At 32.6% G+C, this 26,715-nt stretch overlaps 1 protein-coding gene across 12 annotated transcripts in view; it reads right to left on the bottom strand.

Moving 5' to 3' along the window:
* Positions 1-1,055: 1,055 nt before the first annotated feature.
* The window catches only part of OXR1 (oxidation resistance 1), a 365,376-nt gene continuing 339,716 nt past the window's right edge, over positions 1,056-26,715 (bottom strand). For 7 of the 12 annotated variants that reach the window (XM_055313909.1, XM_055313917.1, XM_055313915.1 and 4 more), the window contains 6 exons: positions 11,867-11,947; positions 9,739-9,864; positions 8,600-8,752; positions 6,619-6,714; positions 4,831-4,904; positions 1,056-2,838 (listed from right to left, as the gene is read on the bottom strand). In XM_055313909.1, the coding sequence (XP_055169884.1) occupies positions 2,703-2,838; positions 4,831-4,904; positions 6,619-6,714; positions 8,600-8,752; positions 9,739-9,864; positions 11,867-11,947 (666 nt within the window). In that variant the 3' untranslated portion in view covers positions 1,056-2,702. Of the gene's footprint in view, positions 2,839-4,830; positions 4,905-6,618; positions 6,715-8,599; positions 8,753-9,738; positions 9,865-11,866; positions 11,948-21,588; positions 21,845-26,715 lie in introns of those variants that run through there. The other 5 variants (XM_055313912.1, XM_055313913.1, XM_055313920.1 and 2 more) reach the window with 4 other exon arrangements.

Here is a 26,715-nt window from a genome sequence, read left to right as displayed (position 1 = left end):
GCTTCAACATCTACCTGTATGTGCTGATTTTAAAATCTTTTTATCAGAACAAAATATTACCCCCCCACCATTAGCTAATTTCTCATAACTAACAATTTCCCTGTCTGCTGCTTGTTTCCTTTTTTTGCGCATCATTCAAATCAATGGGTAATATACTCAGTTGCTAAGTAAAATACCTAAGAGCTATCCTTACCTCCTTCTGACAAAAAATGATACCGTGTTAACTAATTCCTAAATCTCTTTCAAATCCATGCCTTTTTCCCCCCCATGCCTCCTTCCTGATCATCATTGCTACAATTCTTATTCAGGCCTTATCATTTTTTATCTGGACTGTATAACAGGCTTGTTTGCCTCTTGGTCTCTAATTTTTTTACCAATCTAATTTTCAGAGATCTTTCCTAAGTGTAAACTTGATCGTGTCATTCTTCTACTCAAATTTTCTTAATTGTTCCTATGAGTTTAAAAAAAAAACTAAATTTCTTGGCAAAGCACATTATAAACCTCTTTATTGTATAAGTCCTACCTTCCTATGCACTCCCCATCAAAAGAAAAAACAACATAATCTAAAAATAGCAAAGGACTTGCACTTCTTCACAGGTTAAGTGCCCTCTCACTTCCTCATTTATTTTTTAAAATATTTAATTTATTTATTCATGAGAGACACAGAGAGAGAGGCAGAGACACAGAGGGAGAAGCAGGCTCCATGCAGGGAGTCCGACCTCACTCCCTCATTTTTTAAACTATGTTGTTCTCTCTACTTGAATACATCCTTCCATCATTACTATTACCAGCACCACTACCACCACCACCCAAAACTATCAGAAGCATTTTTTACACATAAACCATAGTAGAAAGTTTAATCAAAGACTTCTTAGATATGAAAGTAATTTGATTATTCAATAAATTCCAAACTCAAATTTGTATTTAAGTATTTAATTTTATTTGGTATACACGACCAGGACCTTATTGTAACTGAAATCCAATACAGGATTTTTTTTTTTTTTTAATGATTAGTCAGCCCCACAAAGACAATAATACTGCTGTGGAAGACCAAAGGGGAAAAATGATATATTTTTATTTACAATTCTCTATATTGTAAACATTTAATCTATATACTGTTACTAACTTATAATGAGATAGCTTTACATAGACAAGGAAATGATGCCCACATTTCTATTCATATTCAGCGATAGCATATTAAATAGATCAGATTTTCTTTTCCATTAGCATTATGCTTTCTTTAGATAATTATCTAGACTTTTTCAAAAGATCTAAATATAGTCAAGTCCTATACAACTAAAACTACTAAAGCCAACATATTTGGCTTATAATTTCCTTTTTAGAATAATTTAAAGTGCTATAAGCAACCTGGCAATCGACACTTTCTATAAGAACAAAACTACCTTTAAACATTAATTTACAAGGTAATATACAATGTTTATCTGGAATAGCTGAAATTTCAGCACAAGGTCACTGTCACATGTATAACAGCAGGATTCTTTTTTTTGCATAACATGAAGCTTTGAAATTAACTGATGAGTGACTGCCACAATGGCATATTATTGGTTTCCTAAAAAAGAGGATAAGAACTACTAGTATATTCTATCTTGGTTTTTTTTTTTTTTTTTGAGGTCACTTGACAGTAAGTTTGCATATTCAACAAGTCTACTGAGTTACAATATTGTCTACTATAATCATTGCCCTTTTATAACAGCAAATGCTAATGGTAGTTTATAATATATACCACTCAAAAAAAACACACTTTTTTTTTTCCTTTTGAACAGGAACCTATATTTTGGGAGTTGATATGCAACAAGGCTAAAACAACAGAACTATAAAACAGTATATCTGACACAATATGTTGAAGAAATATGTATCTGTTTCATAGTTTTTGTACTTATGATAATGCCCTGCTAAGCTACAAATATGTAAATAGTATATTTTATCACTTGATATATTAAATCCAATAGAATCATCAGGTTCTCATTCCCCTTTGTATTTTAAAACTTTATCAGGTAATCCAAACATGAAATCATATGCCCAAACCTGCAGATCATGTGCACTGTGGTCTATTACAATCAGAATTCTCTTCAAATTTCATTTTTATTAAAATGAAATTGAGAATGCCTACAAAATTAATAAAGAATGTTGTAGTGTGAATTAAAATTAGAACTCAGTGGTTTATGAAATATGCATTATTTTGGCATGTGTTTTTCCTTCACAACAATGACTAAACTGAGCATGTCCAACAGTCACCTGTGCCAACCTCACAGATACCTCACAGCATTATCTAGTCTTCATTCTCTCAATGTCCCAATTAGATTGCTCTAGTAAAACAATCAATATAGTTTTAAAAATAATAAACTAAAAAATTCAAAGAAAGAGCACCATCCGATTAGGAGACTGAGATAACATGGATTGTAGACGAGGTGGTCACTATGATTAAAAGGTTGCCAAAATTCTGACAAAACCCATGCTGTTATACTGCATGGACCCACACCATGGTCTAAACCTAAAAAACCCTGGGACAGAAACATGATTTTAAAAATAAATTCCAAAATTATAGCTGTAAAAAAATGGTGATACAATTAATTTTAAAGCACGAGTGACATGTTACATTGTATTGCTTCTTGAACTTTCCAAAGAACGCTTGTCCATGTCAGGTTTGGGCCATTATCCTGCTAAGACAGAGAGTATTACATTTATTCAAAAGCCCAGATTTCAATGTCTTGGATAAAGAAATCTTCCTTCTTAGAAAGCGTATGATTCCCAAATGTTTTACAAGAATGGCTTCTTCCATGGTAAAGATCTCCATCAAGCCAAAGGGCAAATTCTCCCCTGAAATATATTAAAAAAATAGTTTTAAACAATAATCTCTTAATACTTAAGGTTGTAAGACAATTATTACAGAGGGTATAAAATAATCAGTTAATTAAATTAATTTAAATGAGGCTTTTCAATATTCAAAATTCTGATATCATTAATTTTTTCAAGCCTTTCCCACTGGTACAAGGCAATTTTGTTTTGTTCACACCCTCTTATAAAATCACTTATTACACAGATCAAATAACAAAATGAATCCTCTAAAATTAGATTTATATAGCATTCTTTTGAGATGGGTGTCACTCTGTTTTATTACACAGATCAAGTAACAAAATGAATCCTCTAAAATTAAATTTATATAGCATTCTTTTGAGATGGGTGTCACTCTGTTCTTCTTTGCTTGGTATTATGGGTTTCTTTTTGCTATACAGTTTTAATATATTTGACACGAGTTAAATATTTAATATACTTAACATGAAAACTTCCTCTCATCTAACATTATTAAACGTGTAGTTAATGTTAAGGTTTTTTCTCCAATTCACAACTGAGGAAACTTTCAATTTGCTAAAGGTCCCATATGTGACATATGTTGAAACCAGAATCTAAATTGGTCTAACTCCGAAGTCCATATTTAGTTCACCACATCATGATTTAGGTTTTGGGGCTCCTATTTGGGATTCTGGAATATCAAGATCCTGTAGCTTTAGGCTTCTGAGCCTGTACTCTCCTTCTCCAAAGACTGTACTTGTCTTAATTTGTTATCAAATGACCCAACGTTTAGTTGAGCTTACTGCAATCAGATGGTATACTCAAAATCAAGTTTCAGCAGACATCTAGTGACATTAGGTATGTTATTTTCAAAGATTTAAGGCACCCTTAGCATCTTGAAATTACTAGCCACTTGCTTGTGATGCCCTCCTGGAGAGCTAACTGAATCACATGTAAGACTACCATTTGGGCTAAATGACTGCCTCCACTCCACAAAAAAAAAAAAAAAAAAAAAAAAAAAGTGTAACTGGAACATACAAACATATGCTGATTCCAACAACTAAAAATAACATGGTTTTTAGTTACTAGTTATGTCTTTCAGAGAAGGCTAATTTTTTAACCACTGAAATCATGTCTTTCAAACACCCATCTATAGAGAAGTGGTAAGAGAATTTGTTAGAATTACTCAGGGTAGTGAGCATTCTTATAGGCTAAAAAGATTCTGCAGCCTGGATGAATTATTATATATCCTCAGCTGTGGGAAACAAATAATATTTTATAAGTTTGGGAATTATTTAGCATACTTTATGTCTGATCCTGAAGGACAGAGAGAACTACCAAAAGAAGGCATCAGTGTTTGCTAATAAGCACTATGAAAAGTCTAGGCTAGGAGGAGGTAGAGCAAACTATATGTAAACACTGTAAAGACTGAATGAAGTCGGGATAAGTAAGCAAACGTTCTTATAGTGCCTGCTATGCAAAAGAATCAAATCAAATTAATGATTGACACATACTGTTAAAAACAAAACAAGAAAACAAATTCTGAAAATCTGGGCAGAAAGGGTATCACAAATTTTTTGTAGGAAAACAAATTTCTATTATTATCTGACATATCCATTCAAATAGTCTCCAGGGTAGAATAAAAAGAAAATAACTGGAACTTTTTTATACGTTGGGAGAAACAAAATAACATTGTATTTTTAAAAAAACTTGAGAAGGTCTAAGGCATTACTGCATTTTACTTTCAAATACAAGAAGTCACACTGTACTCTAAGGATGGGTTTTAATCAAAAGGGAAATCAACTCAACAGCATTTTAAAATGAATAAACAAATATTTTATCAATAGTTTCAAATACTACACTTAAGCAAACCTTCCTGTAAATATATTGTTTTCTTAGTCATAATATACAAATTAAGATTCTAATGTCGAAACTTTCCAAAGATAACTGATTTTATAAGTCACACAAATAAGTAAAGTATCTTTAAAAATCTCATGGTAAAATGTTCAAGAGACTTACCCTCCACCACCAAAAGCTAATGAATCCATGTCTCCCTTGATAAAAAACATATTATCTCCTGTCCACTTAAAGACCTACAGAAATACAAAGAAAGCTTTAAACATGTAGATGAAAATGGTCACTTTACAGAGTTGGTTCTCCCAAACCCCAAGTACTGAAAGCCTAGACTGACAGACATAAGAGGAATAAGAACAGTAAGGATAAAAGACTGGGCAGAAGGGTCTGGTGCTCTGGGCTTTGTATTTGTATGACTAAGGTTAAAAGCATACAACTTTCATTTCCAAAGCCTCAAATCTTATTATCTGTTTATACATATTTCTCTTTTCTATGTATGTGTCAAGAACTGAATAGTTAAAAAAAGCAGAAAATTGGCTAAAAAATTGATATAGATGCCAATAACTTTTTTTTGATGCCAATAACTTTTAACATTAAACAGAAATGTCATTAATTTGATAATACTTTGATATAAGGCCAAGGTCTTTTTCCTTTGGATACTGATTTGCCTATCATTATTCTTAAATAAGTCTGCTACAAATGTTCATGATTTCTAGTTTCAGTTTTTTTAAAGAGCAGTGAGAAAATAAAAACACTTTAGAAGTTCAAAAACAAAATTTCTAGATGTTCATATTCTTAAATTTTTTTTACTAGCCTTCTTCCATGGGAGTTCTACTTAAATGTAATACAATAACAATTTCTAGCACATCATCTTTATCAACTTTTCCCCAAATATTTATTATAGTTTTCAATAAACTTTAACTTTTTCATAGTTATATAATACCTAATTAATTAATTACACTGTCAAGTAGAAATAGCATAAAAAGATTTGAGTACAAGCACAACTGATGCTTCAAAAATCTGTAACAGGGGCACCTGGGTGGTTCAGTTGGTTGAACCTCTGACTCTTGGTTTCAGCTGAGGTCATGATCTCATGGGTCCTGAGATCCAGCCCTGAGTTGAGCACCATGCTCAGTGGGGAGTCTGCTGCTCTCCCTTTCTCTCTCTGCTGCCCCCTCCCCTCATACTCTCTAAAATAAGTAAATAAATCTTTAAAAAAATCTGTATCAATTATAAACTTCCAGTTAGCTGTAGGCATTGGTTGTTAGGTTTTATGAGGGAATGGAAAGCACTGGTTAATCTGGTGAGCTGGTTAAGCTTAAGTTTGCTAAAAAATCTTCTAGTGTGTTATCAAAACCTTCCTATTTTGATCATCATAGAAACTGTTTCTAAAGTTTACTTTTTTAACCGTGTTGATTCCTTTTTTCGAGATTATAATTTCATCTCTTAAGGAAAGGTCTGTCTGATACACTGAACTTTAATGTACCTAAGATGCTGAGATTGCATGCGATGTTTTACAGTCAACATATTCTTTAATTTTAGGTCTAACTAGTACTGGAATGTAGTCAATTTAAATTAATTAAGCCATAATAAAGAAAAAGAAATCAGATAATTTAAACCTAAATGATTTATTTTTTAAGTTTTCATTACTTACATTATGCAACTTAGTCATTAAAAGTTTCTAAGAATTTCACAATGGCAATTCAGAATAGTAATAATGATGTATACTCCTTACTACGACCATGATGTATGTCTGGCATTATGCCCTGTTACATTTTATGGTTCCCATTCTATCCATAGGAAAGTTAAACCTCCAAATGGTCGAAAAGTGTGAAGTTGTAGTTAGTAACAACAGAGATGAGCATCAAATGCAAGTGTAAATGCCTCCAAAGTGCATGTTCTTTTCATTATGCCATCTCTTTATAAATTGAATACTGGAATAATTGTCCTTACCTCAAACTCTGGACAGAACGTAAAAACAAAGGTTTCTCCAGTACCATAAAAGCCATCACTCACTTTAAATGGCTCAGACGCTAATGCACCAAAAACCTAAGGATTAAAAAAAGGCATGGTTAATGACACGACTATTAATTTGCTTCATTAAGCATTACCTCATTATTTAAGTAAAATGCAAAAAAAAAGGGAAATGAAATATAATTTTATCTACTACTTAAAAAGGGAAACACAATCAGCTGTTATGAAATTTGCATTATTGTCAAATACAAAGCATATCAGTTTCTCAATGGGGAATTTTTTCTAGTTTTGAAATCTAAAAAGATTCTTATAAACAATCTTAAAAAGTGATTACCTCGTTTCAGGAGAACTTATATGCACAATGCATGTACAATAATGATAACATGTTACAGTGGGATTATAGGATTTAGCAAAAACTCTTCTGCATCAGTAAACATTCTACTAACTAAAAAGGTATATGCTACTTTTGTCTTCATTAGATAATAAATTCCATGAGGGAAGGCCTCGGTCTTAACTGGTTGGACCTGTAGTGCTATGCTCTTACACAGAACAAGATATCACAGCATAAATAACCTAAAAAAGAATGAGTGAATAAGGAACCTGGATAAGTTATTTCAATGCTGTGGGTCTAAATTTCCACAGCATTAAATGGGAATGTAGAGAGTTTTATAGATGATTTTTTTTTTTTTTTTAATGATAGTCACACACAGAGAGAGAGAGAGAGAGGCAGAGGGATAAGCAGGCTCCATGCACCGGGAGCCGACGTGGGATTCGATCCCGGGTCTCCAGGATCGCGCCCTGGGCCAAAGGCAGGAGCCAAACCACTGCGCCACCCAGGGATCCCTATAGATGATTTCTATAGTCACTGTCTCTGATCTGCTTTTTATAGTCTTAATTTTTAAAATAGACTTTCTTGTTGAAAGGTACATGTTATACATATATATGTTTTATATAAATACACACAGCTCAATGTGGAATTATCACAAAGCAAATCCCATTTAACAACCTTCATTTAGATCAAGAAACAGAACATCATCAGCACTTTGGAAGCTGACCTTGTGCCTCCTCTTCATCACCACCTCCACTTCCCCAAGGAAGCTAACTAGCCTGAATACCATAGATTTGTTTTGCCTATTTATGAACTTTCTTTAAATGGAATCATAAGATAGTTACTCCTTAGTGTCTGGTTTTCAACTCGTTACATTTGTGACACTTATCTATGCTATGGCATGTGGTAAGCAGTTCCTTCATTTTTGTGCAATTACCTTTATTGTATAACTCTGGGAAAGTTGATGAAATTCGTTTAGTCATAGTTAACTCTTCAAACCAGTGATGATAAAAGTATCAATCTCATAGAGCTTTGACGATTAAATAAGATAATGCATAAGTGATTAGTTAAATGGGTGGAAAAAGCACAATAAAAGTGTCAGAAGTAGTAGTATTTTGTTTTGTTTTTTAAATTAATATTGCTATTTCATCTTCTCACTCTCCAATCCTAGCAATTGACCTAACTTGACGTTTCAGGAACAAATCAGTATTTCTCTTGCCTTCCTATGGTTTTGTTCTGGTATCATTCTCACACAATTACCTTTAAGTTTTAAAACTACCTATGCTTCAAGACTCTAACAATATTCACTCTTTCCATGAACTTCATTCTGACCTTGTCCAAATAGATATGAACAATCCTTGCTTTAAACACCCCTTTTGCTTTCTCTAGGTTCTCACTACACTTGATACTGGTACACATATTCTTTTTTATCAGACTATAATCCCTTTATTCATGCTCTTGTTTATTCTCTGTATCACTCAACAATGTCTTGTATATTAGAAGTACTCAATATTATCAGTTAAATTTAATAAAATACACTAATGAAAATAATTTTTATCAAAAAATATATTAAATGTTACTTTTACTGTAATCTCTGAAAGGGTAATGTATCTATGTAGTTACTTTTCATACCTGCCCATCACTGTCTTTAATCACCATCAGCACTGGGGTGTCTAAACCTGTCATTGTTCGATAAAGGGTCTTCAAGCTTGTGCCATGCTTCCCAGTGCCATAAACAAGAGTCCATGGATAGCCAATTGTTCTTGGTGGAAGATGCTTGGTAAGCTTTGCAAAACAAAATGTTAACATTTTACTTGATAGCTATCTATTGTCAACGTGCAAGATAGTAATGCCAGCTGGAATGTAACAGAACTTTATAAAATGTAGGCTACGCAAATAGCAGTAGAAATTATTCTCAAAGACACAGAGATGCTTGAAGAAAAAACTGCATTTCTCAGCATGAAATAATAATTGTCCACCAGGAAAAGAAAGGAACAGGATCCACAAGACACAGAGTAAAAGAAAGACAAGAAATAGGGATTACTCACTGTTTTTACCCTCTGTACTGAATTAACAAAAATACTGAATGGACTAACAGCTTAATTATTAATAACTTCTCAAATAATGGGCTCTAGAAATCAAATTTCAACATTTTAAAGCTCTGTGACTTTGAGCAAGATACTAAATTTCTTTATGTCTAAATTTTTTCACTCATAAAATGTGCACAGAGTGCACATTCAATCCCTTTAGGTGCTATAAAAAACTACATGAGATAATCACATAAAGCAAGTAACTAGTACACAGTAAAAAATTAAATTTTGGCTATTATAGTGTCTCATCTAAATTGCTATTGTTTATTTTATTTATTTATTTTTAAAGATTTTATTTATTCATGAGAGAGAGAGAGAGACAGACAGACAGACAGACAGAGACACAGGCAGAGGGAGAAGCAGGCTCCCCACAAGGAGCCCGATGCAGGACTCCATCCTGGACTCCATCCTGGATCCCGGGATCAGGACTTGAGTCAAAGGCAGATGCCCCCCACTGAGCCATCCAGGTGTCCCCACTATTGTTTATTTATTTATTGTTTATTTTAATGTCTGCTCCTAATATCTTCTATTACACAAGTTGCTGTATTTTGTTTACTTTTCTTCACGGGAAAGGAAGACTAACAGCAGTAACCCTGCTTCTTTAATTTGAAGAACTGAAAAGAGGCTGTTTTACTCTTATGGGTACATACTCTGAAATGCACATATGTAAGTATGTCATACCTTTTCAATTTGATCTGGCAGTAAGAGTTCACTGGGATCACTTAGGTTTGGTCGAAAAGATTCAGACTCCAGGTCTGCTTTTGCTGGAGCAATCTGCTTTGAATTTATGTCTTCTCGTGTAGTAATCTAAAGAGGTAAACAGCAATAGCATGTTAATATAAGACTGCAACGTGCAATAAACAGTTTCTGCCTTTTGAGAGAAATAAAACTTTGCACCTTAAAAAATGGGCTAAAACTTTAATTTAGGATTTTAGAAGGCAAAGATGCTCCATCCATCTAATAACAATGGTATATCCAATGTAGAAAAAGATCTTTTAACTATAAGCAGACATTTTTCTCATCTACTGTATGACAGAAAGAAAATGATTAACACCCATATTTCTGTGTGGAAGGAAAAATCAGATGCAAATTTTAATTTTTCCATTGAAGGGCAAAAGTGAGCCAGCTAGCTTGCTATTTATCTGTGCTAAATTATTTAAAATATGTGGGATTTTTTTTTCATGATAAACATAAAATTTGCCAAAAATAATTAAGAAAACATTCTGGTGCCAAAGTTTTAATTTAAAGAACTTTTTATGAGTATGTGTGCATACAAAGATTAGCTGCTTCACTGAAAAAGTTACCATTACTTTAAAAATTGCCGTCATTATTTTTGCTTTGGGGCCACATGATAAATTTAATTTTTTCATAACTATATCTTAAAAATTAGATAAATTTAATGCATTAAAAAAGAATATATGCTTTTGCATGATGCAAATGATCTGACATTCCTAAAATGATAGAAATGTTGATTTACTCAAACTCTGATACAATCTATTCTATTGATACTTTTTCATATTAATTTAATTTTTATTATTTTAAGATTCTATTTATTCATGAGAGACACAGAAAGAGGTAGAGATGTAGGCAGAGGGAGAAACAGGCTCCATACAGGAAACCCGATGTGGGACTCAATCCCAGGACCACGGGATCATGCCCTGAGCCAAAGGCAGGTGCTCAACCACTGAGCCACCCAGGCGTCCCATATTAATTTTATTTTAATATATAAAATGCAGTAACATTAGGAAATAAAAGCTATAAAACATATCTATTATTGATGAAACTTTTAAATTGGAAAACAGAATTCTATTGGAGCAGATAACTAAAATGCAGCAATAAATGCAGCAATGCACAGAGACTGTGATTCCATTAAGAATGAAATCTTGCTAAATTATTTTGTTTCTTTAACAGATTTTTTACCAAACCTAAATAGCATGTTTTCAATCAATACATGTTCTAGAACTGTATTGCTGTTTGGTGATGAGAAGTTAATACTATATTAATTCTTCACATCATCAGCATGTTTTACCCTTATTCTGATGATGTGAAAAGTTAAAAGAAAAATCCAAGGCAACATGAGAAGCATTAAAAGAAAAAATAATTCAGTAGATGTAGCACAGCCATGAAAGCATATCTCATTAAGAAGAGTAAAACACACAATAATACACAAAACTGAAAAATGAGTTCAACTGTATCACTTTGTTTCTAAAAAAAAGAGAAAGAAATCACAAAGATTATTTTATGGAATTTTAAATAATTTATCTAGTTTGGTAGGTAGGGTATACTATTCCAAAGTATTTCTAATACCAACCAGGAATACCTCAAAAACAAAAACAATTTAGCTCATTAATATATTTGATGTGGAGTTGATACAATTGAAATAGCCTTAAAGAAGAGAAAATATTAAAGTCTTGCTTTGCATTAAAAGGTTTTCAAAATTTCTGATAGTACTTCATCTTTCAGATGCTACTGAGTAAAGATTCATCCTCAAACCCAAAGACATTCTTCCAATGTTAAAATTAAATGAACACTCCTTATTGCTCTAAGAAACACACAGTTACTGAGAACAGTTCTACAATGCCAGAAAATTCCTCTGAATATTTTTAAAATGAAAAGATGGCAGAAAGTATAATCCTGAAGCTCTTCAAGGCAAAACTGTACTCTTTAATACAAAAAGGAATTTTCTGATGGGCTCTTTTAGTGCTGCAGTCAAGACAAATCCTTTAAAAATGAGATTTGCCCTGACGAGAGACACTAAAAACAAGGAGGATTCACTCTCCGGAGGGGTTTAAACTACTGAATGGGGCACCTGGAGACGTCTGCAGAGTGTGCGCAGTTCTTCAGTATTTAGAGCATCGATCCTGCGGTGATACTCAGCCACTGACACTACCTGAATATGGAGACAGGAAGACAATAATTCCACTGACAGTTGAGAAAAAGAGCCAAAACAAAACAAAACAAAAAAAAATATGGAGAAATTTAAATGGAGAAAGAGAACTGTCTGTAATCAGGGTTTCTTTCCCCACTCCATGCTGAAAATCCAGGAGATTTCTATATCAAACTACAGTGAAATACACAAGACTGAGTTTAAAAGTCCTATATACAACAATATAAGGTTTATGAACTGCTTCATACAGATAGAATCTGATTCAATAAATAGAATAATAGTCGTTTATAAAGGAAACACTACAGAAAACAACATGCTGTTTTTGCTAACATTGAAGATAACGTCAAAGATAAAACATCTAAAATCATAATGGCAGGCATTTTACAAAGAAAATGTAGTTCAAGTCTCCTCTCCAAATCAGGTTAGCTCAAATATTATATCCTAATGGCAATGCTGGAAGCATTTCTTCTAAGCAAAGGTGAGAAACATACCCATGCCACTTGATCTGTATCAGAAAAAAAGGGAGGGAGCAAGAATAAGATATGAAGTACACTGAAAAACCTAAAGTAGTAAGAAAAATGAAAGTAAAAATTAGATTTTCAGAAGTATATCTAATCAACAGTACCTTCTCAGGCATGTCTACATGACTCTTTTCAATTTTTGTCTTTATATTATTTCTTTACAGTTGGTACTGCAACAGTTATTTGTGACTAAAACTTAATAACTATCCTACATTCTAAATTCCTAAGAAAAATTCTTTGTCTTAAATAATTGCCTAGACCAGTTTCTTGTATAATGTATTTGCAAGCCATATAGAACAGAGAGAGGAACATTATTACAAAAAGTCCACAAAAATAGACAAGTTTCCTTAGGTTGATATAACAGTTACAACCTTCTCAGATTATAATCTAATTCCTAAAACAGAAAGCATAAAAAAGTGAATTCTGGTTGTGTCATTAATATGTGCTGATTCTCCTGAGCCAAAACAGATTCATTTTGTGATTAATGCAGTTGAACCACTGGCTCAGAAAGAGTTGACTTCTAACCTAGGTTTTAAAAAGCTCTTGTTCTAGCCAACTGAAATAAATTAACCACCTGTAAATATCAAGGAAATTCTGAAGAGTTATGTAAACCTGTTAAAAGCTGTGAAAGACATGAGAATAGTAAAAAGAAACTGGACAGATTTCTGTTTTAGCATAATATTGAATTTTACAAAGCAACAATGTATGTATGCAATATGATAGTTGATTCCCGACTTACAAAGAAATGTAAAATGGTTATGATCTCAAGCTCTAGAGGATCAGATGGATCTGAGTTTGGACTCCTTTTTATCTTTTTCTTCATAAAGCAAAGGAAATAATAAGAGCACATTTTTTTATGAAATGAAATAAAATGCACATATAAAGGATTGAGTACAGTGTCCAGCACACAGTAAATAATAGCTACTATTACTAACATTACTTTTACCTAATCATTTTTCGCCAATTTACCGTAAGGACTAAAGGGATTTAATGTTCAAAGACCTTCCTTATTTATTTATGGATATTAAAATATTTCAGTTTTGAGAGTTCAACCAACTAGTATATTATGACTCTTCTGAAATCAATTAAATTTCAGGATTAGATAAAAATATTAAAGATCTTTCAATTAAAAACAAAAAGTTTTCAATAAAGATGAAAGAAAAATAAGGTCCTAAAAGTTAAAAAATCATGGCCTTGTTTTTCTGTGACCAGCAAAAGAAATCTCCACAAAATATTAAATGGCCAGCTGTATTTTTCCTTTTCCCGTGGTATTCAAACTGATCAAGTCTTCTAGCCAAGAGTTTTCAAATTATATGACTTTCCTACTACTCAGCATTCTATTTTTTTAAGAGCCAATAGCATCTTAGTATTATTATTACTATTATTATTTTTAAAGATTTTATTTATTTATTCATGAGAGACGCACAGAGACAGAGAGAGAGAGAGAGAGAGAGAGAGAGAGAGAGAGAGAAGCAGAGACACCACAGAGGGAGAAGCAGGCTCCATGCAGGGAGCCCGACGTGGGACTAGATCCCGAGTCTCCAGGATCACGCCCTGAGCTGAAGGTGGCGCTAAACCGCTGAGCCACCAGGGCTGTTAATACTAGTTTTACACTTATTTCTTAAAGCTCATTTTACCACATAAACACAATTCTTCGATGGAAGTAAAAATAAATTATGCTTACAAAAGGAATTACTTACAAGCTAACTCTATCAATAGCACTGGGTAGAAGTTATCAGTGAGGGAACCATGAACTGCCTATTCTAAGTATAAGCTTATAACATTTAGTAAAATCTTAGTTTCTTTAATGTCACAAATCTACCTTTTCTCATTCACACTCTTTTTGTAAAAAGCCTGTATTTTGGGACTTATAAACTCATTTCTTCAATCCTAAATATTTACTTGTGTTGTAGATACAAAAAAAAACTGTCAAAAGGGTCTGTGCATTAATACAGAAAAAATAAGTACAGAGATAATCTCAAATTAAATGAATAAAGAGATACAGATTCCAAGCATGTATGATGGAACTAGAATTAGTCTTAAATTAGTTTTTATCTCTTTGGTAAATCATATGTACAGAATTTACTTACCCAAAAAGATTAAACCTCAGAAAATGGACATATCTCTACAATATGTCCTGCATCATACTTCCAATACTAAGGATGCACAAAGAAACCAAGACCTCAATTAAAAGTATATTCACTGTCTTGCTAGAGTCATTTCTTGAGGAATAAAGTATTTTGCACATACTGCCAAATCCCCTCTGTAAGAAGTAAGTACTATGACCTACTCTCTACAGAATTAAGTGCTACTCTCCAGTCTTTTCAGTCTGACAAAGGACTCTCACACAGAGAAAGTATTCCCTAAGCATTTATTTTCACAGAAAATAAATGTATGGGCAGGATTAAATCCACCCATCTTTATTACAAAGGAAATAACAACAACAACCAATATAGAACAAAAACTTAAAGAACTAACAACAACCACCAATATAGAACAAAAGCTAAAGCTAGAGAAAACACACAGTTTCTCTAAGACCCATGAATAAAAACATGTTCATAAAGACCAACACCACAGTCTAACAGTCCTCCTTCCAGGATGTTCCAGTATTTCCCCCTGAAATTACCCCACGAACAAACCAAAACCTCCCATCTCCCCCAACTTCCTGACAAACTAACAAAAGTCTGGTGGATAACTATGAAAATGCCATTTTTATCCCTTACTTATTTCTTATTTTTGTTCCATAGTAAAGGAAAATGGAGTAGAAAGACAAATATATCTAGTCAATGCCATTTATACTTACCTTGGTACCTAAAAATATGTTTAATGAGGAGAAAATCTAAGTTGTAGTAGCTAATGAAAAGGCACACAACATTATCCTTGAAATCACATAACCTTCTGTTCTGTACATACACAATAACGTTTTATTACAAAATAAGACCTGGATTATGTTAAAACTTCACTTCTTTTTGCCCTAAACTACTGGTTTCAAAATAACACTTCATGGAACTGTAATAAATAAGGTATAAAAGAAGCGAATAAAGAATCATAAATTAGCCAAAAAACAGAATAGAGGAAAAAGAGATGTAATCCAGAATGAACTGAAAAGAGAACATATTATCAAAGTTTTGATTTGAATAAATCTATATTTAAAATTACTTCCTCTTAAGTATATTTGCAGGTGATTCATAGATTTTCATTAGAAGGCAGATATATTCACTGTTCTTTTAGTCAAAAAGAAACCTGTAAACTACTCAAACTATTGCTTTGGCTTTTTGGAACAATAAATACAAGAAGTGAATCTCATAAAAAGGGAATAATCTAATATTTTCCATAGTATGTCAGGGGGAAAGAACACTCATTACATAATTTTGAAATATATAAACCCAGTACTAAGAACTGGAGATTTCAAAGCTCCTTTGTCAGTAATTCACAAATTCAGCAGGCAGAAAATCAGTAAAATTATAGTTGAACTGAGAAACATCCTCAATTAACTGGATCTAATTGACTTGTATACACTATTCATCTAACGACAACAGAACACACATTCTTCTCAAACTCACATGGAACATTCATTAAGACAGACTGCACATTCTGGTCCATAAAACATACCTTAACAAATAGATATCATAAAAAATATGCTTTCAGAACATGACAGAACTAAAATTTAGTAACAGAGAAATAGTGGGAAAATCCCCCAAATACTTTTCAACAACACATTTCTAATTAATGCATAGTCAAAACGAAAGTCTTGGGAGAAATTTGAAATGTTTTGAGCTAGATGGAAAAAACACTCCAAAGTATCAAAATTTTGGGATGTAGTGAAGATAGGAATTAGAAGAAAATTCATAAAATAAAATGCATACATTAAGAAAATATCTAAAATTAATAATCTAAGCTTCCATCTTAGGAAACTAGAAAAAAACACATTAAATCTTAAGTAGAATAAAATTAATAAAAAAGTTAGAGCAGAAATCAACGAGACTGGAAACAGGAAATCAACAGAAAAAAATCAATGAAACAAAGTTATTTGAAAAGTTCAATAACATTGATAAACCTCTAGCCAAGCTAACTAAAAAAGAGAAAGAAGAAATGAATTATGTCAGAAATGAAGAAGGGCCATCACTGTTGATCCCGTTGACATTAAAATAATAATGGAATATTATAAGTGACTCAATACCCAAAACTGATAACCTAGATGAAATGAACCAAATCCTTTAAAGACACAAACCACCAAAACTTACACAAGAAAAAAAATAGATCAACTGAGTAGGCCTATACTGATGAAAGAAACTGAATTAATAATTACTAACCTTCTAAAATAGAATGAGGCCCAGTTCTAGCCAACTAAAATGAATTAGTTACAAGGAAACATCAGGATACTCTATAAAAAAGCTATGCAACCTTGTTGGAAGCTATGAAAGACATAAGAACTAAAAAAAAGAGATAAACTGGGCAGATTTCCATTTGTGCCGTTATTATTACAGTGACTTTTGCAAAGGAACGACGCATATACATGGTAGCTGATTCTGTACTTACGAAGAAACTCAAAGTAGTTATGATCTCTAGCTCTGGAGCATCTGGAGTGAATCCAAATGGATTCACTGATAAATTCTATCAAACATTTAAGGAAGAAATCATACTAATTTTCTACAATTTCTTACAGAAAAATAAAATATTTCCCTACTCAGGGACTAAACATCCAAACAGACATTTCACAAAGATAGATGGCATATAGATGGCAAAGAAGAATTCAATATCATATGTCATCAGGGAAATACAAATTAAAATAATGAGATACTACTACATACCTATTTAGGATGGTTAAAAATCCAAAGCACTGACAACGTCAAATGCTGGGGAGTATGTAAATAAAGCAACAGGAATTCTCATTACTGTTGGTACAGTGCAAAATGGTACTGCCACTTTGGAAAAGTCTAGTAGATTGTTACAAAACTAAACATACTCATATAATCCAGCAATTATGCTCCTTGGTATTTATCCAATGAGTTGAAAACTTATGTTCACACAAAATCTACCCCCAAAATAGCTTTTGACTAGAAGTATCAAACATTGGAAGCAATTAGGATGTCTTTTGATAGGTGAAAAGATACAAGACACTGGTGTATTGATACAACAGAATATTAAGTCAGCACTAAAAATAAATGAGCAATCAAGCTATCTAAAGACAGCGAGGAACATTACATGTATCTTACTAAGTGAAAAAAGCCATTCTGAAAAGTCTACATATTGTGTGATAGCAACTATATGATACTCTGGAAAAGGCAAAACTACTGAAACAGGAAAAAGATCAGCAGTTACTGGGTATTCAGGTAAAGAGGGATAACTAGAGGAAGCATAGAGAACTTATAGGGCAGTGAAACAATCCTGTATCATCCTATAATGGTATATGTCATTACCTAGAATGTACAACACAAAGAATAGACATTAAGGTAAACAAACTATGAACTTCGGATGATAATAATGTATAATATTAGTTAATAAACTGTAACAAATATACCATACCAAGATGTGAATAACAGGAGTACTGTGTATGTGTGTTGGTGTGGGGAGGGGTATATGGGAACTCTGTACTTTTCAATTTTTTTGTAAACCTAAAATTGTTCCAAATGTAAAACCTATTAATTAAAAAAAAAGAAGAGGAAGGACAAACACAAAATTCTGAGAGGTGGTTACCAATTTGAGGAAAACATGAGATGACAGAGAGAAAGAACACATAGGCTCATACAACTGCTTTGGTAATGCTCTAGTTCTTAAGTTGGGGAGTGGGATCATAGATACTCATTTTATTATTATGCCTCCTATCTTACATACGCTTTTCAACTACTAAGTCAAATAATAAAGAAAAAAATATTCTACACTGAATATATATGTATATATCTTTTCAATTAGGTTAACTAGGAAGCAGATGTTTTACATATAATAAGATGTATATAAATATATAGTAGTTAATAAACATCTTGTGAATATGTACTAGGCAACACAGTATAGCAGAAAGAATACAGACTTTGGGTTCAGACCTCTGCCTTAAATAATTCTAATTCTGCTTTTTACTAGGTTTTGTGAACTTGAGCAACTGCATTTAATCTCTATATTTCTATGTCTTTCAAACAGAAATAATATTTTAAGTATTTTATGAGGAATGATAACATATCGGACATATATAAAATAAACAATGATACATTAAATATACAAAATAAATGTTAATTCCCTTCCCTTGGTTATGTTGTGAAGATTTTAAGAAAGTGTAAAGAATTTAAGGGCAGATGCTAAAGCCAGAATGCCTGGATTCAAACCATATACTGGCTGTAGTAAGACTGCTATATGCTTTTGTGTCTGAAAATGGAGAGAAGAGTAGCAATTTTCACCATGAGGATTAAATAAATGTTTAATGTTTAGAATAATACAGTGTTATTTTTAGTACACAGTGTTAGAGCTTAATTATTTTTCTCATTAACTTGATTATTATCTTGAACCAAGGTCATGAAGATTTTTACGTTTAAAGTGGCTCTTCTTATGGACTTATTTCTTGCAGAGATGTAAATAATTTATGATAGGATTTTTCTCCTTTGTTTGCATACATGAAAGCCTACGTATAAAAAAAATTCATCTTGTTACATATGAGGGCCTAAACAGAAAAGAAAATGGTGACTAGTTTAATGAAATATTGATAGAGATAAAACAGTGTTGCTATATTTAATGATTTGTGACTTTAATCTGATTAAGCCTAAATTCTTCTTATAAAACAGGCTTATACCGCTCAACCAAATTATAATTTATTGACATTTAAAAGGCAGGATAAAGCATATGGTTACATCAAATATATAAACAGCTTCAAATAAATAGAAATTAAAGTTTAGGTTGTGTGTCAGAATAAACTCTAAACTGGCCTTAAAAAAATAAAGACAGGAAAGTTAACAAGCATGCCTGATCAATATGGTTCTCACTGAAGCTAAATGGCAAAGGTTTACATTCATTTCATGTCTTTTAGAACATATTTTACCTATTCATTATTAGTTAATGTCTCCAAGTCTTAAATTAATTTATTTGTAAAAATGAAGATAATCTACATCTGATTAACACACAGAGTTAGTTGTGAGGTAAAATATGATGCTATATGCATGAGCATTTAGAAAACTGTCCTGGTTTACATAAATACATAGCCATATTAATACCAGCTATAAGACAGTTTATCAGTGAGATCTATAGATACCATTCTACTAATCAGTTGACATGACAAATTGTGAAAAGCTATAAAATATTTGTTATTCTATAAGAATCATTTTATTTTTTTAAAAGATTTTATTTATTCATGAGACAGAGAGAAAGAGAGAGAGAGAGAGAGAGAGAGAGAGAGAGAGAGAGAGGCAGAGACACAGGCAGAGGAAGAAGCAGGCTCCATGCAGGGAGCCCAATGTGGGACTTGATCCCTGGACTCTGGGATCCCGTCCTAAGCCAAAGGCAGATGCTCAACCACTGAGCCACCCAGGTGTCCCTAGAAGAATCATTTTCTATTTTTGATTTTAAAGCACAATATTTTTCAGGCAAAATCTTATAGGAAATCTCAATCTACAAAACAAGAATTGCTAACCTTTTAAATCTTATTTTCTTAAGCTTTTCTCCTGCCTTATAGCTACTAGGGTTATCTATTCTAAGGCAAGGAAAACAGCTAGAAAACCAGAACCTGAATTTGTCTACACATTAGAACACAACACACTGTACTGTCCCATTTTTAAAAATCTCTCAAATACATCCTGGTGAGGTAAAGAATGGGATAATAAAGCTGTCTCTGTGCTCCATAACAGCTTGGTTCAGTAACTACTTCATACCTGTTTCCTCATCTTTAAAATGGGGAGTAATGCTGATTCTGCAAGGTTACTGTGAAGGTTAAATGAAATAATACATAAGCTATATGCATGAGCCAAGATGAAGACCAGTGAGAGGCATGCTATCATATCTGACAAGATCACACAACAGCTTCCTATAAGGTTAAAAACAGGAAATGTTGAGTGTGGTAAGTTTGTGATGCACATTATGATGATCTATAAAATTCAAAACATGCACAATTTTGTCTGTATTTATAACAGATTAAACTGTATTAAAGTCTTAGCAAACTAATGCCAAGCAGTTATTTGAGCTGCAAATAAAAAAAATACATGAATGTTTCACTGTTGTGTTGGTTTTAAAAAGAAAGCTGTGTTCACTTCAGATGCCTACATCTGTGCTGATATATAACATGAACAAAAAACTGAAATTATTCAACTTAAACATAAAAAGACATAACAAAGTACTCTCAAGCCTGATAAAAACTAACACTAGTTGAAATAATTTTAGTATTTTTTTTGTGCTTAACATTTATGAGTAGTAAGCTGCTATGGGGGACATCTTCCAAAGTCATTTTTGGTTTTAAGTATGTGTCTAGCTTTATTTAAATCATCCACAATTACAGTAAAAATAATATTCATAAGGCAAGTTATAATCTTGAATTACCACAGAAAGAACAACTGGCAGTATATTTTCTAACAAATAATGCACACATATTTTTACTAAAAAATAACAGGATTCTCAAAATATTAAGGCTGAGATTTTTCCGGGCTAGAGAGAGTATCTTTTAAAGTTTTGTATTAGGTAGCACCGCTGGAAAATTTTAGAATAGTTTAAAGGAGACTTTTCTCAAGATAACTAAAATAATTGTCTTAATACACATTATTATCAATGTTCCTAGTCTGGGATCCAGTCAAAAATTAAAGTTAATTCACTCTGATTGTTCTACTCAATTTCTTAAGAAAAAAATTCTGAATATTTTCCTACAACAACTAAAATTAAAAATTAAGGTAGTAATAAATATTTAATAATTTCCTGTTACTGTAAACTAGGAAAGTCAATACACTTTTACAAAACAAAATTACAGTTTATTCATTTCCTTTTTTGAAGATATTTAGGATTAGCAGAAATAAAGTACTTCACACTTCTCTGTAATCATACAACTTTGTATTCTACAAATATTCTCTCTGCTTAAACTTTCAGGAATTGTATATTTTTGCATCATGTCACCATAAAGACTAGTAAACAGAGAAATTGAAATCATTGACTAAGATTTACCAGAGTATATTTATGATTAATTGGTTGATGTCTTCTCCCCTTTTTTCCATACCAGAGACGAGACATTTCCTTTCCAGGGCAAATTAAGTTAAATTAAATCTCATAAGGACTGTTTTAAAAAGCATTCTTCCTCTGTTAAAGATAAATTTTCAGCACAAGAGCTCTACTACAGTGACAAAACAGTTTGCTAGGGACAAAGATTTGATTGACAAGACACAGAGCTAATCGCTAAGTAGTATCCATTGCAAAGATAGTTCTGAGTGGAGACTGTAAAACCAGGGAGGGAAGAGAAGGTTTCCCATGTTTAAGTTTGGTTGCACTGTACCCAAATGTGCAAAAAAGGGCTCAAAAGTTTAAAGACACAGAGCATGTATTTGCAAACACTAGTATAGTAAGAAATACACTAAAAATATCTATCATAAAAAAGTACTAAGTGCAGTTTCCAGACTCCCTCCTAGAGTGCATAAATGATTTCCACTAACATTTTGTTGTTTTGGCTCATGCAGTCATACATCTATTATTTATTTAAATCTAAAAATCCAATAAAATGTCATCTTTATGTGACCATTTTTTAAACAATGATTCTTTGAGTACCTCCAACTCTCATATTTCATAGAATGCCTATGTAAAAATAAAGCCAATTCACTACAAATAAATCCTACACAAATATTTAAGTGACCCGAAAATTCCTTTACCTGTTTATACAGTCCATTTTTGCTTTTTAATAGATTTTATTTATTTGAGATAGAGAGAGAGTGCATGAGCAGGAGGAGGGGCAGAAGAGAAGCAGACTCCCTGATGAGCAGGGAGCCCCATATGGGGCTTGATTTGATCCCAGTACCCTGACTGAGATCATGACTGCAACCAATGGCAGATGCCTAACTGACTGAGCCACCCAGGTGCCCCTATACAGTCCATTTTAAATCTGCATTTTCTAATAGCTAATTTCTTGAAAAGGTACTTTATTTATATAAATAAAAGATTTTATTTATGAAATACAGAGAGAGGCAGAGACAGAGGCAGAGGGAGAAGCAGGTTCCCTGTGAGGAGCCCGATGTAGGACTTGATCCCAGGACCCCGGTATCGTGCCCAGGCCGAAGGCAGATGCTCAGCCACTGAGCCATCCAGGCATCCCTCTTGAAAAAACTACTTATATTTATTATACCAACATATACTTCACTAATCAGTGGTATGCTGAACATAACCAAATAAGTGAATATTTAAGATTAAATATTACGGCTATAAATTAAAACTTCCTAGAGCTCAATTTTAAGTAGAATATCAATGCATATAATGGTATGCCTGAATATTTCTCCGTATTTCATTTTATTTTATTTTTAAAGATTTTATTTATTCATGAGAGACATAGAAAGAGAGGCAGAGACACAGGCAGAGAGTTAGAAGCAGGCTTCTCGCAGGGAGCCCGATGTTCGGACTCGATCCCAGGACTGCGGAATCACGCACGACCTGAGCTGAAGGCAGACGCTCAACCGCTGAGCTACCCAGGCGTCCCATCTCCCTATTTTAAACCAGCTCTTCCTCCTTTATCTTGTTGTGTGTTCACACAAAGCTGTGTATACATGATACCACCCTTCACACACATACCACCTTTATAGTATACACACACACACACACACACACACACTGAACCATGCCCACAGCTCCACAGCTTCCTCCACATTCCAAAATGTACACACAAAGCATGCAGCAGACTCCACACTAAATATCCTACCTCCCACTCAGCTAGTCTCCCATCTCCCCAACCAGCCCCACCACTCTTACCCTAAGATCTCTCTCCCACAGTCCCCCATATGCACACTGTAATTATCCCCACATTCATCTTACTACACATTACACATATTTATACAAAGAAAACAAAAACAAATTCAAAAATATATATGTACCTGTGTTTATTGCAGCATTATTTACAACAACCAACTGAAACAACCTAAGTACCCATTAATTGATGAATAAATAAAGATGAAATGGTACACGTGTACACACACACACACACACACACACACACTGGAATACTATCCAGCCATAAAAAGAATGCAATCTTGCCATTTACAACAATATGGATGGACCTTGAGAGCATTATGCTCAGTGAATTAAGACAAAGACAGGTACTTTATGATCTCACATGTGGAATTTAAAACAACAAAACCCAAGCTCACAAATAGACTGGTGGTTGCCAGAGGCAAGGAGCTGGAGGTAAGCAAAATGGGTGAAGGGGGGGTGGTGACAAAAGGTATACATTTTCAATTCTAAAATATGTCATGAGGATGTAACATACATGGTGATTATAGTTAACACTGTATTGGATATTTGAAAGTTGCTAAGAAACTATATCTTGAAGTCCTAATCACAAGAAAAAAAATTAACAATATACAGGTGACAAATACTTGAAACCTGCTGTGGTGATCATTTGTAATATATACAAATTATCAGATCTTTATGTTGAATATCTGAAACTGATATGCTATATATCAATTATATCTCAATTAAGAAAACAACTGATTTAAGCTATTTAAGCCTGGTTTTCTGTTTCTTGAAGCCAAATGCTTCCTAATTAATAAACACAATATCTAGCAGACATAAAAAATGAGTTCAGTAAATCTTTCTTGCCTTTTTTTCATTGTGTTTAGAAAATATATTAGATCATTTAAATATTTTTAGTTATCCCAGAGCTTGAAAGAGATATCAATTTACCATTAGTGTAAAATAACAAGACTATAAAATGAAGCACTTTTAAAAACATAACCAGTTTAAAGGTGGATCATAATTCATATTCAAGCGTTCTCATGATTCAGATACTCAATAATCTCATTTCCTCTACTTATTTTATTGGTGTTGAAATTATGAGATTTCTTCTGTGTTGGGAGTGGTCTATCAGGGGCAAATATATAAAATTCACCCTATTCAATATTTAAGGTAATATTTTAGAAGTAATTTTAATATTTAAAATCATAAATTAGTTGTTCACTGCTGGTTTATAGAAATACAATTGATTTTTGTGTTGTTAAAAAATAAATTAATCTGTCATTTATCCAGCCTGTCTCTTCTCACAATCAATACTAAATAACATTTTGGATTTTTTAATAGAAATATGATAGCCTGTAACTTTTGGCCAATTACCAAGGAAGAGTATTAACAAAAAGCAAAACATTAGTTCAAAATTTTCCTGAGGTAGATAACATCCTAAGCTAACATTTTTATTAGTCAAAACAGACATTGGGCATGATTAATGAGTGCCCAATGCTAATATGAGAAAACTTATGAACAGTCTAGAACTGGGGATCTACTGTATAGCACACTACCTATAATAATACAGTATTGTTATATTTGAGAATTTGCTAAGAGGATATATTTTATGTTGTATTCTTATTACAAAATAATAATAGTAATAATGAGAGTAGGAAGAAATTCTTGGAGATGATGGTTGTATTTATAACTGTGATGATGGTTTCATGGATGTATACTTGACTCCAGACTTATCAAGCTGTACATATAAATATGCAGAGATTTTTGTATGTCAATCCTACCTCAATAAAGTGATTTTAAAAATACTTAATATAGAGGGATGCCTGGGTAGCTCAGTGGTTGGGCATCTGCCTTTGGCTCAGGCCTGATCCTGGAGTTCCGGGATCAAGTCCTGCATCGGGCTCCCTAAGTGAAGCCTGCCTCTCCCTCTGCCTGTGTCTTTGCCTCTGTCTCTCTATGTCTCTCATAAATAAATAAATAAAATCTTTAAAATAATAAATATTTAATATGGAAATATTAAGACAACTTGTGTTAACTCATAAATTCTAATTGCTTTAATATTTAGAAATTAACGCTTAAAAACTTAAGAAATCTGCAAGTGTCTGCAACAGATACATTGACAGTCCCCCAAATTCTAATTGTTTTTAATGCATTGATGAATGTAATGTTTTTGATTTCTACCCTTTTGTCAATAATTAAAATTATCAAATATTTTAATAATTAAATATTAATTATTATTAAAATATTTAATAATTTTAATTTAATAATTCATTAAATTATTTTTGGAGTTTTGGTTTGTAATATTATATGATCTTATCAATGTAAAAAAGTATATTTTTCTTTAATTGCCTTTAATATATACAGCTGCTCTATTTAGTGACTTAGACATAGAATAATTTCATTTTGAACAAAAACAATTCTGTATGGATTTTGCCAGCTACGCTGAGAAGTAATAAGGAATTTTGTTTTATGTATCACCTCGATTTTAATTTTGGCATTACTTGTGCCTTAATTAAAAATAAACCTTTCTGTTTAATAGAACGAATATTAGAATACTCATTATCAGATAGCATAAGAAATAAAATATTCACCAAAGAACTGAAATCATCTCAGAAACCAAAAATTGAACAAAATACATTTTTATCAATATTTTGGCAAGAGAAGTGAGGACTAGACTGGTATGAAATGCTTCTAATACTAATCATTACTTTTAAGAATAAAAAATACTATTATGCCATATAATCTACTGGCACTTAGTACTAGTAAACTCCTATTTTAAAGTTTAACCAAAAAGTATAAACCTGGGAGGTAAACTTCTAAATAAATCAAAGAAAGCTAATTTAATGAAGTCAATTGCTTAATTGTTTTCTTATCCTAGGGGCACTGCATGTCTTAATTAGTAGGTTTGGAGTCTGAAAGATATTGAACTGTAAGTGGGATAAAATTAACTTTAAAGATGAAAAAATGGAAAACTTTTTCTGCCAGTTCTTATCCCAAAAGGAGTGCAAGTCAACTGAAAGGAAGTGGCACAAGCAATTGTAGCTTAAAGAGCTCCATTTCTGAGGCCTGAATCATTTAGCAGCAAGACTGGCATGTCCAAAACATGTGACACTTTGAAACCCAAACATACTTTCAGAGGATTCAAATAGAGTCTCTAAGACTACAGGAGACTATTAGACTATTAGAGACTTTTAGAGACTCTTGGGTTGGCATATGAGGCTGTGGGTGATAGAGCCTAAGGGGTCAGCCATTAAGCCACGTGGCACCTGCTGACAGGAGAAATTTGACTTTTGTATTACTATAGTTTCACTTCTGCTTCATAAGAAATTTTTAAAATTCTTTTTATATTACAGCAGATAAAAA

The sequence above is a fragment of the Nyctereutes procyonoides genome, unplaced genomic scaffold, assembly GCF_905146905.1.
Source record: "Nyctereutes procyonoides isolate TBG_1078 unplaced genomic scaffold, NYPRO_anot_genome, whole genome shotgun sequence".
Taxonomy (NCBI): Eukaryota; Metazoa; Chordata; class Mammalia; order Carnivora; family Canidae; genus Nyctereutes; species Nyctereutes procyonoides.
Note: the sequence above shows the minus strand (reverse complement) of the source record. Positions and strands in the feature narration are given on the sequence as shown.